The sequence below is a fragment of the Pelophylax lessonae genome (genome assembly GCF_965119305.1).
Source record: "Pelophylax lessonae genome assembly, chromosome: 9".
NCBI classification, from domain to species: Eukaryota; Metazoa; Chordata; class Amphibia; order Anura; family Ranidae; genus Pelophylax; species Pelophylax lessonae.
Genome location: NC_138776.1, coordinates 246,331,251 through 246,342,104, shown reverse-complemented (window position 1 = coordinate 246,342,104; position 10,854 = coordinate 246,331,251). Strand labels below are relative to the sequence as shown.

At 41.7% G+C, this 10,854-nt stretch overlaps 2 protein-coding genes across 2 annotated transcripts in view; both read right to left on the bottom strand.

The window, feature by feature from the left end:
• The window catches only part of LOC309563353 (uncharacterized protein), a gene marked incomplete at its 3' end in the record, with an annotated part of 522,832 nt that extends 518,948 nt beyond the window's left edge, over window positions 1-3,884 (bottom strand). Inside the window, 2 exon segments of the mRNA XM_082267747.1 lie at window positions 3,694-3,736; window positions 3,740-3,884. Of these exon segments, the coding sequence (XP_082123873.1) occupies window positions 3,694-3,736; window positions 3,740-3,835 (139 nt within the window). The 5' untranslated portion in view covers window positions 3,836-3,884.
• LOC309564355 (uncharacterized protein) overlaps window positions 1-10,854 on the bottom strand; it is a gene marked incomplete at its 3' end in the record, with an annotated part of 715,072 nt that overhangs the window by 556,944 nt on the left and 147,274 nt on the right.

Sequence of the window (10,854 nt, the reverse complement as noted above, 5' to 3'; positions counted from 1 at the left end):
TATTACTGATTAAAACCCAATATAAGTCTCAGGGGAAATACTTTATATAATTTCAGTATGCAGGGAAAAAGTGAGGTCCATTTCACACTGGTGCGCTTTTGCTGCATTTTTCCAGGGCAACAAAAGTGAATGAAAACTATTCCCCATTACACCCTATGTAACTGTTCACCCTGCAGGTGTGCTGTGCTTTGAAAGGTCCTGCATACTTCATTGACTTACAAATGTAAGCCAATAGGAACGCATCAAAAGCGCATCAGTGTGAAAAGGCCCCTTATTTCTTACTGCTATTTCACTTTCAAAATTAGCTCCCGTGGCAGTGGAAAAGCCTGTGTCCTTTATGGCTAGAGCCCAGCGATACTTTTTTTTTTTACGTTCCCCTGTTGACCCGGCCAGAAAGTCTGTTATTTTTTAACAGACCAAGCTGGCCAGGAAAAGTGCCAGGTAGCTGGTTGAAACAAACTACTTACCACTGACAGGGGTGCTTGCAATGGTCAGCCTTTATTTATTTATTTATGTAAAACCTTTATCCTAAAAGAAACTAAATATAAAGCAAGAGCTGGAGTTCAGCTTCAGTTTTCTACTCAAGAATATCTAAAGTATAACTAAATCTGCTAGTGCAGCTAACACTATCCTCTCCCCAGATTGACAATCCTGCGGTGTAAAGGTGTCTCCATTGCTCCATCATCCAGAGTCGAGCCACCCTAAGACAGGAAGTGTGTTACTGTCATATGATAAAAAAGGAAAAAGGCCTAAAGAGATAAAACAAATACAGCCAACACATTTACCCACTTAAGCCCCGGAGGATTTGGCTGCTCAAAGACCAGGGCCCTATTTTTGGCACTGCGTGATTTTAACGGACAATTGCGCGGTCGTGCGACGCTGTACCCAAATGAAATTGACGTCCTTTTTTTCCCACAAACAGGGCTTTCTTTTGGTGGTATTTGATCACCTGTGCGATTTTTATTTTTTGCGCTATAAACAAAAAATAGCGTAAATTTTGAAAAAATAACAATATTTTTCACTTTTTTTTTATATGAAATTCCCCCAAAAAAATGTAAAAATCAAAATTTTTTAACATTTTAGGCCAATTTGTTTTCTGCTACATATAATAAGTGTATTTTAATTGGTTTGCGCAAAAGTTATTGCGTTTACTAACTACGGGAAAGATTTATGTCATTTTTATTGTTTTTTTTTTTTAACGAGTAATGGCGCCGATCTGCGATTTTTTTTGCGGGACTGCGACATTGCGGCGGACAGATCGGACCCCTGACTAACATTTTTGACACTTTTGGGAGTACCGGTGACATTACTACAGTAATCAGTGCTATACATATGCACTGTTACTGTAAAAATGACACTGGCAGGGAAAGGGTTAACTTTATTAGTGATCAAGGGGTTAAGTGTGTCCCTAGGGGCGTGTTTCCTACTGTCAAGGGGGTGTGGCTTTTGATGTAACCACAGTGACATACGATCCTACATAGCAGAATCGTATGATCTCTGCAGTTACACCAGGGAGAATGACAGACTGGAATATCCTGGTGTGTTTCTGTTACTGGGACCAGCTGTAACACAAATAAACAGTCTTATGTAATTAACCACATAAAGACCGCCCACCGCAGTTTTACTGCGGCAGGCAGAGGCTCCTGGGCAAAGCGATCTTATGTTACATCCCTCGCTCAGGAAAATCTAGGGGGCGAGCGCTGGTTAGCTGGGGAGCCAGCGCGTGTGACCGGCGGCTCCGATGACCGCCGGCCACTCGAGATCTCCCGCAGCAGAGGGAGAAGGACGGACGGCTGATGTAAACACAGCCGTCTGTCATTCTCCCTGAAGTGATCACAGAGGCTATGTGATCCTGCTATGTAGGATCATATGTCTCTGTGTTTACTTCACAAGCCACGCCCCCTGACAGTTAGAATCACGCCCCTAGGGACACATTTAACCCACTGATCACCAGTAATGTTAAAGCCTTCCCTCCCAGTGTCATTATTACAGTAACAGTGCATATTTTTAGCACTGATTACTGTAGTAATGCCACTGGTACCCCCAAAAGTGTCAAAAATGTCAGTCAGGGGTCAGATCTGTCTGCCGCAATGTCGCAGTCCTGCAAAAAAAAAAAAAAAAAATCACAGATTGCCGCCATTACTAGTAAAAAAAAAAAAAAAAAACAATAAAAATTACATAAATCTTTCCCATAGTTAGTAAACTCAATAACTTTATGCACAAACCAATGAAAATATGCTTATTGCGATTTTTTTTACCAAAAATACGTAGCAGAAAACAAATTGGCCTAAAATGTTAAAAAATTTAGATTTTTACATTTTTTATTTGAGAATTTCATATAAAAGAATGTGAAAAATATTGTTATTTTTTCAAAATTGTCGCTGTTTTTTTGTTTATAGCGCAAAAAATAAAAATCGCAGATGTGATCAAATACCACCAAAAGAAAGCTGTACTGTGGGAAAAAAAGGACATAAATTTTATTTGGGTACAGCATCGCACAACTGCGCAATTTTCCGATAAAGTGCCAAATCGCAAAAAATGGCCTGGTCATTAAGGGGGCAAATCCTTCCGGTCCAGAACTGGTTATGTAACTAATGTTTAACCTCCTTATAAAAAAAGTAGGGAATAACTGGGGAAATAAAGCACGGTGCCATTTGTGCCTGTGAAATATCTGAAACAAGCTGTCATTGGTCAACTCAGATCTAAAGGCAGAGAGCTTAACCAAACAGCTCTGTGCCTTGTGATTGCCAATCACAGATGCAAACAGGACTTGTAGTGACTTTATCCGTTGAGTCAGATGGACTTGTGTCTTTTTTCAACCTGACTAACTACAGTATGTAACTATGTGACTGAACAAGGAGAATCTGGGACTTTTCTCTGGCTTTAGTGTTTATTATTCACCTGCGATGGTCTCCGAAGGAAGTTCCTCCGCCTTACATCGTTCATTACTCTTCATATACAGCTCTCCTTTTTCTTCTTTCACTTCAACTTGAACCTGATTTGTGCCCTGAATAACAAAAACATACAATTATATGTTGTATTGTATCGCTCCATTGAATCCAACAACCTCCCCTGGTGCTTGTATAGTGTAGATCAGTGATGGTGAACCTTGGCACCCCAGATGTTTTGGAACTACATTTCCCATAATGCTTATGCACTCTGCAGTGTAGTTGAGCATCATGGGATATGTAGTTCCAAAACATCTGGGGTGCCAAGGTTCGCCATCACTGGTGTAGATCCACTGTTTTTATAAGATCCTTCATTTCATCTACCTTATAGCGGTGAGAGATCTTGTCATTATGCCCCCTATAGTTCTTGGAACACAGACGAAGACATCTCTCTGGGGTATTTCTGTTACTGGATCCATCTGTAGGAAACACACACACTGACTGAATACATTGTTTCTATGTCTTTATATCAGAGGATGTGTGTATCTAGGGGGATCCTCAATACTCTTCTCTCCTTTACAAGAAATTAAAGTCTCCTCTTACCCGGTGATGTTAGGGACGGCCGGTTCTCCATCATGACGTCCTTCTACAGATCCTTGTGTCCTTCTATATACTCCCACTCCTCCATGGAGAAATAGACAGTGATATCCTGACACCTTAGGAACCTGACATACTATCTCCATATATCAGAGGATGTGAGTATCTAGGGTGATCCTCAATACAAGAAATTAATGTCTCCCCTTACCCGGTGATGTGAGGGGCGGCTGGTTCTCCATCATGACGTCCTTCTACAGATCCTTGTGTCCTTCTATATACTCCCACTCATCCATAGAGAAATAGACAGTGACATCCTGACACCTTATAGGAACCTGACATGCTATCTCCATATATCAGAGGATGTGTTTATCTAGGTGGATCCTCAATACAAGTAATTAATGTCTCTTACCCGGTGATGTGAAGGGTGGTTGATCATTCATTACGATGTCTTTGCTCAGATCTTTCTACATACAACCACTCCACTTTATTTCTGGGCCAGTTAGTGGAAAATGCTCTGATGTATAAAGATAAGGCTGCAATAAAAAAAATAAGATCAAAGAAATATTTCAAATGAACCAACCACTAAAATTAATTAATTTTAGCCCTATGCAGATTACGTACAAGGCTGACAACTTTCTATCTTTAGGAAACAGCTCAAATTATGACCTAATGGCTAACTCCACTTGCAGACAGATTGTCCTGCAGCAGGGCGTTCCAGACACCAGATAAAGGCAAGCAAAGGGCAGATTTGGCCCCAGGGCCGCTGTTTGGAGACCACAGTTCTGCAGCATTGGTTGCCAACTCATCAGCTAAAGGGGACCGCATCATCACCAAAATGCCCCACATAATGTTCAATATACAGTGGGTACGGAAAGTATTCAGACCCCCTTAAATTTTTCACTCTTTGTTATATTGCAGCCATTTGCTAAAATCATTTAAGTTCATTCTTCTTCCTCCTGAATGTACACATAGCACCCCATACTGACAGAAAAACACAGAATTGTTGACATTGTTGCAGATTTATTAAAAAAGAAAAACTGAAATATCACATGGTCCTAAGTATTCAGACCCTTTGCTCAGTATTTAGTAGAAGCCCCCTTTTGATCTAATACAGCCAGGAGTCTTTTTGGGAAAGATGCAACAAGTCTTTCACACCTGGATTTGGGGATCCTCTGCCATTCCTCCTTGCAGATCCTCTCCAGTTCTGTCAGGTTGGATGGTAAATGTTGGTGGACAGCCATTTTTAGGTCTCTCCAGAGATGCTCAATTGGGTTTAAGTCAGGGCTCTGGCTGGGCCATTCAAGAACAGTCACGGAGTTGTTGTGAAGCCACTCCTTCGTTATTTTAGCTGTGTGCTTAGGGTCATTGTCTTGTTGGAAGGTAAACCTTCGGCCCAGTCTGAGGTCCAGAGCACTCTGGAGAAGGTTTTTGTCCAGGATATCCCTGTACTTGGCCGCATTCATCTTTCCCTCGATTGCAACCAGTCGTCCTGTCCCTGCAGCTGAAAAACACCCCCACAGCATGATGCTGCCACCACCATGCTTCACTGTTGGGACTGTATTGGACAGGTGATGAGCAGTGCCTGGTTTTCTCCACACATACCGCTTAGAATTAAGGCCAAAAAGTTCTATTTTGGTCTCATCAGACCAGAGAATCTTATTTCTCACCATCTTGGAGTCCTTCAGGTGTTTTTTAGCAAACTCCATGCGGGCTTTCATGTGTCTTACACTGAGGAGAGGCTTCCGTTGGGCCACTCTGCCATAAAGCCCCGACTGGTGGAGGGCTGCAGTGATGGTTGACTTTCTACAACTTTCTCCCATCTCCTGACTGCATCTCTGGAGCTCAGCCACAGTGATCTTTGGGTTCTTCTTTACCTCTCTCACCAAGGCTCTTCTCCCCCGATAGCTCAGTTTGGCCGGACGTCCAGCTCTAGGAAGGGTTCTGGTCGTCTCAAACGTCTTCCATTTGAGGATTATGGAGGCCACTGTGCTCTTAGGAACCTTAAGTGCAGCAGAAATCTTTTTGTAACCTTGGCCAGATCTGTGCCTTGCCACAATTCTGTCTCTGAGCTCTTCAGGCAGTTCCTTTGACCTCATGATTCTCATTTGCTCTGACATGCATTGTGATCTGGAAGGTCTTATATAGACAGGTGTGTGGCTTTCCTAATGAAGTCCAATCAGTATAATCAAACACAGCTGGACTCAAATGAAGGTGTAGAACCATGTCAAGGATGATCAGAAGAAATGGAAAGCACCTGAGTTAAATATATGAGTGTCACAGCAAAGGGTCTGAATACTTAGGGCCATGTGATATTTCAGTTTTTCCTTTTTAATAAATCTGCAACAATGTCAACAATTCTGTGTTTTTCCGTCAATATGGGGAGCTGTGTGTACATTCACGAGGAAGAAGAATGAACTTAAATGATTTTAGCAAATGGCTGCAATATAACAAAGAGTGAAAAATTTAAGGGGGTCTGAATACTTTCCGTACCCACTGTATAATGCTTATGAGGACTGTCAGAAACTGCAGACCTAATAGAGGAAATGAGGAGCAGAGAGCGTGAACATGCGACGTCTGTGGCTGGGGATATGCTACAGAAGACAATACCAAACTGGGAACATGTTACATGAGGCTAAAAGAGATCAAAGTAATTACCCTGATCAATGTTCCCACTACAGACTGCTGAGGTCCGAGGGCTGCCCATCATATACCAAAGGACCACATGTGGCCCTCAGGCCGCAGGTTGGGCACCAGGGTTGTAAAGAGACTCTGTTCTGAAAGGACAAAGTGATAGAAGATCTTAAAAGACCACCATTCATCCATACCCTTCTTCGCTAAATTCCCCCACCACTATTTAGCTGAGAGCCAAACCCTGTGTAAGCTCCATGTCGGATGGTGTTGGAGCTTACAAAGAAATAGTGATGTTGGCTGTGGCAAGAGTCACTTTGGTTGGGGGGCCCGTGGAACCCAGCTTACCTTAGAGAGGTTGGGAAATCCCAGTCTCAGCTCCCCTGGCCCCTCTTACGTGTAAGTCACCCTGTGTCTATTAGGGACACAGGGTGACTGAGAAAATGATGGACAACTACATATTGGACACTGAGAATGTGGTTTGGATTACTTCAAATGGGACAGTAAAATGTATCTACTATATCCCTCAAGAAATCTATGATACATAAATTACACTGTATCAGAATGATGGAACATTGCATGAGCTTTGCCTCACAGACTATTGTAGGTAGGAGCCGGACAGTCTGCTACTGGGGTCTCCTGCTATTGTCTGTTTAATAAGGTGTTCTGTGTTTATACTTAAGTGTAATGTACTTTGTTTTAGCCTTGTTGCCGGTCAGTCTGGTCACCAAGGCTGGTTTAGGTGTTGAGTTAATTAGCATGCTAAATAAATCACTGTCAGCTATTAGTTGCTAGTGGGGAAGTAGAATACTGTTTGTGTTTGCTGTTACCTAGTTATGTTAATTATATCTCTGTATACAATTTCATCTTCATACGATAATGCAATCAGGCTCACCTGACCTGGTGGGGTATATATTCTGTGTGAGTTTGTTCAATAAAATGTTCCAGATCTAATACAAGCTATTCTCGGCTAGCCTTGTATATTGCCATAATATCTGATATCTATGTTCAAGACTGGAGGAAGCCCATATACTGACGGAAGCACTCAAACGGAGTCTGGGTCGGTTCCCTCGCATTGGCCGATCCCTCATTTGACAGTATTTGAATGACTTACCTCTAAGGCCCAAGCACGGCATGCTGGGAGAAGGTCAAGTGCTCCCCATACCCCAAAACACTAGTTATTGCAATAGCTCTGACAGAGCAACCAAGCAGTGTGGAACACAACAAATTTTAGAATAAGTATTTGGTGGTGGGCTAGTAAGTGACTTTAACTTTGCCCTGAACTGTCAAACTGACAGGGTCTCCTTACACTGTAATCTTAGTAAAAATAGCACAAAATATCTGCCGATCTTTGATGGAAGCTTGGTAATTTGGTTTTAGGCTGACATTGAGGACTTGGATTACCTGCTGGCTTATTTGGACATTTGGGGGAGAACTGTGCACCCTAGAATTTTATCGTTTTGTTACATCTATCCAAGCGTGTATATCATTCCCATTTATTGGAGGAAAATCCCAGGCGTTTAAAGTGCAACTATGGCCAAAATCATAAATTACATATATGATATAGTCTGTCAATAGTATTATCACAGTCATCTTTTTTTCAAGTCCTCTCTGTACTGTAGCTTTATTACCTGGTGATCTGGCCAGTAAGAGGAGGAGAGTAAAAAGAACCCCAAGAAGTTCTTTAAGTATATAAACAGTAGGAAAGCGAGGCCAGAACACATTGGCCCCATAAAAGATGATAAAGGAAAAATGGCCACAGAGGACAGAGAAAAGGCGGAAGTGTTAAATAATTTATTTTCTTCAGTCTTCACAAAGGAATTGGGGGGCTACACGAACCCAGCTTGTAAGGCCGAACTAAATAATACACCTCAGGAAGTGCCGCCATGGCTATCAGAGGATAGACTTAGAGCTAAACTAGAGAAACTTAACATAAATAAATCCCCGGGACCGGATGGCTTGCACCCGAGGGTTCTTAATGAGCTCAGCCAGGTGATTGCCAGACCATTATTCTTGATCTTTAAGGATAGTTTACAGACGGGTATGGTGCCAGCTGATTGGAAAAAAAGCCAACGTGGTACCAATATTTAAAAAGGGGCCGAGATATATCCCGGGTAACTATAGGCCGGTAAGCCTAACATCAGTAGTCTGCAAAATTTTGTAGGGGATGATAAGGGACCACATACAAGACTTTAGTAATGAAAACTATATTATAAGTAGTAATCAGCATGGATTCATGAAAAATCGTTCGTGCCAAACCAATCTATTAACCTTCTACGATGAAGTGAGCTGCCACTTAGATAAAGGTAAGCCTGTGGATGTGGTGTATCTGGACTTTGCAAAGGCCTTTGACACCGTTCCCCACAAACGCTTACTGTACAAACTAAGGAAGGTAGGTATGGACCATAAGGTGAGTACCTGGATAGAGAACTGGCTCCAGGGGAGAGTACAGAGGGTGGTTATTAATGGGGAGTACTCGGATTGGGAGGGTGTGGAAAGTGGGGTCCCCCAGGGTTCTGTCCTGGGACCAATCCTGTTTAATTTATTCATAAATGATCTAGAGGAGGGGATATCTAGTACAATCTCAGTATTTGCAGATGATACTAAATTAGGCTTGCCAATATCTTCTATGCAGGATGTGGAAATCTTGCAAGCAGACCTGAACAAAATAACGGGGTGGGCAACTACATGGCATATGAGGTTTAATGTTGAAAAATGTAAAGTAATGCACTTGGGGGCCAGAAACCAGAAAGCAAGCTACTCACTAGGGGGGGAACCTCTGGGTGAGTCTAGGATGGAAAGGGACCTGGGGGTACTGGTAGACAACAGGCTTGGCAGTGGCATGCAATGCCAAGCCGCCGCAAGCAAAGCCAACAGAATACTGGGTTGTATAAAAAAGGGGATTCACTCCAGAAATAAAGAGATTATTCTTCCACTCTACAAGACTCTGGTCCGGCCACATCTGGAGTATGCTGTCCATTTCTGGGCACCGGTCCTCAGGAAGGATGTGCTGGAACTGGAGAAAGTCCAGAGAAGGGCAACAAAAATAATTAGGGGAATGGAGGACATCAGCTATGAGGAAAGACTACAAGCACTGAACCTATTCTCTCTGGAGAAGAGACGATTGAGGGGAGATATGATATCAATGTACAAATACTGTACTGGCGACCCTAGCATAAGGAACAAACTATTCAGAGAAAGGAGATACAATAAGACACGTGGCCACTCACTAAAACTTGAGGAAAGGCGGTTTAACCTTAAAGTGCGTAAGGGGTTCTTCACTGTAAGAGCGGTAAGGATGTGGAATTCTCTTCCACAAGCCATCATATCAGCAGGAGCATTGATAGTTTCAAAAAACTAGACTAAATTAGATGGACACCTTAAAGACCACAACATACAGGGGTATACAATGTACGGTTAAAAGCAAACACACACACATCATAGGTTGAACTGGATGGACTGATGTCTTTTTTCAACCTCACTAACTATGCAACTATGTAAGACCGGCTGACCAACCAAAGTGCCATTTAGAGGGTTGAGTTAAACCATTTAACACTGGCAGGGGTGCTTAAAATGATCAGTTTGTATTAATTTATGTAAAACCTTTATCCCAAAAGGAAAAAACTATTACTGTGACTGCTTAAAAGTGTTAGCTGAATTTGGACTTTAAATTGTTAGTCACATATGCAAAGCCCATCTAAAACAATTACCGTAGTTAGAATATATTACATTTTTGTTTTTGGGTTTAGTTACACTTTAAGCCTATCAAGAAATATATTTCTTGACATGGCAGGGCTAATTTAATTGGTCAAGGCTCATTAGTCTATCCATACCTGAAGGTCAAGGGACACTTTTAACAAAGTATAAATTATGGACAGTGAAAACAGATGGATTGAAAGCAAAGTGAAAGATGCCAACTAAATCAAGTTAGAACAAACAACCTTTCATATAAAGAATGGTACCTTTAGACAACACCTATCAGTAACTAACAATAACCATCACCATAGAAATTCTGCCGCTCCAGTCATGTAGCTCCAACTGACACCCAACATGTTATTAGGGTATTTCCATTACGGTATCTTGACTGCCCATAAGAATTTAAATGCCAAGGAATTTACCTCCACCTGATGAGGCAACCAAATGGTTGGGTGGTGAAACATATTAAAGACTAATCAGCAATTCAGATTTACTATGAATAAAGATTAAAAAAAAAACATGAACAACAGCAATCAAAGACTATCAACATCAAGAGAAAAGTACTAGGAGTTTCCAGAGCTCGAAGAATCTGGAAAACATCTACTGAGATAAAGATTGCTCATCAGTATGGCCAGTAGTGAGATGAAAGCTTCAAAAATACATAGGTAGGACTCATTGGAGATTAATGACAATGAAGGGTCTCAAGAGATTAATGACAATAGCAGAGATTGGAGACCAAAGAAAAGATTGATAAAGGTAGGACCCAAACTTGAAGAATAATGACAATGGAAGAGATGTAAAACCAAAGAAGAGATTGATAAAGGTAGGACTCAGGACTTGGAGATTAATGACAATAGAAGCCTAAAGAAGAGATTAATAAACGTAGGTCCACAGTGTAGCCCCCACCTCCAAAGTGTATTCTCCATCCATTCCTATGAACAATCCTCATGGAATCATAACACCACCGTTATGGTTTATGTAAGTGATGAACGCCAATGACAGGTGAACCAACTCATTGTACGAACTGTATCTGACTTAGAAGAGG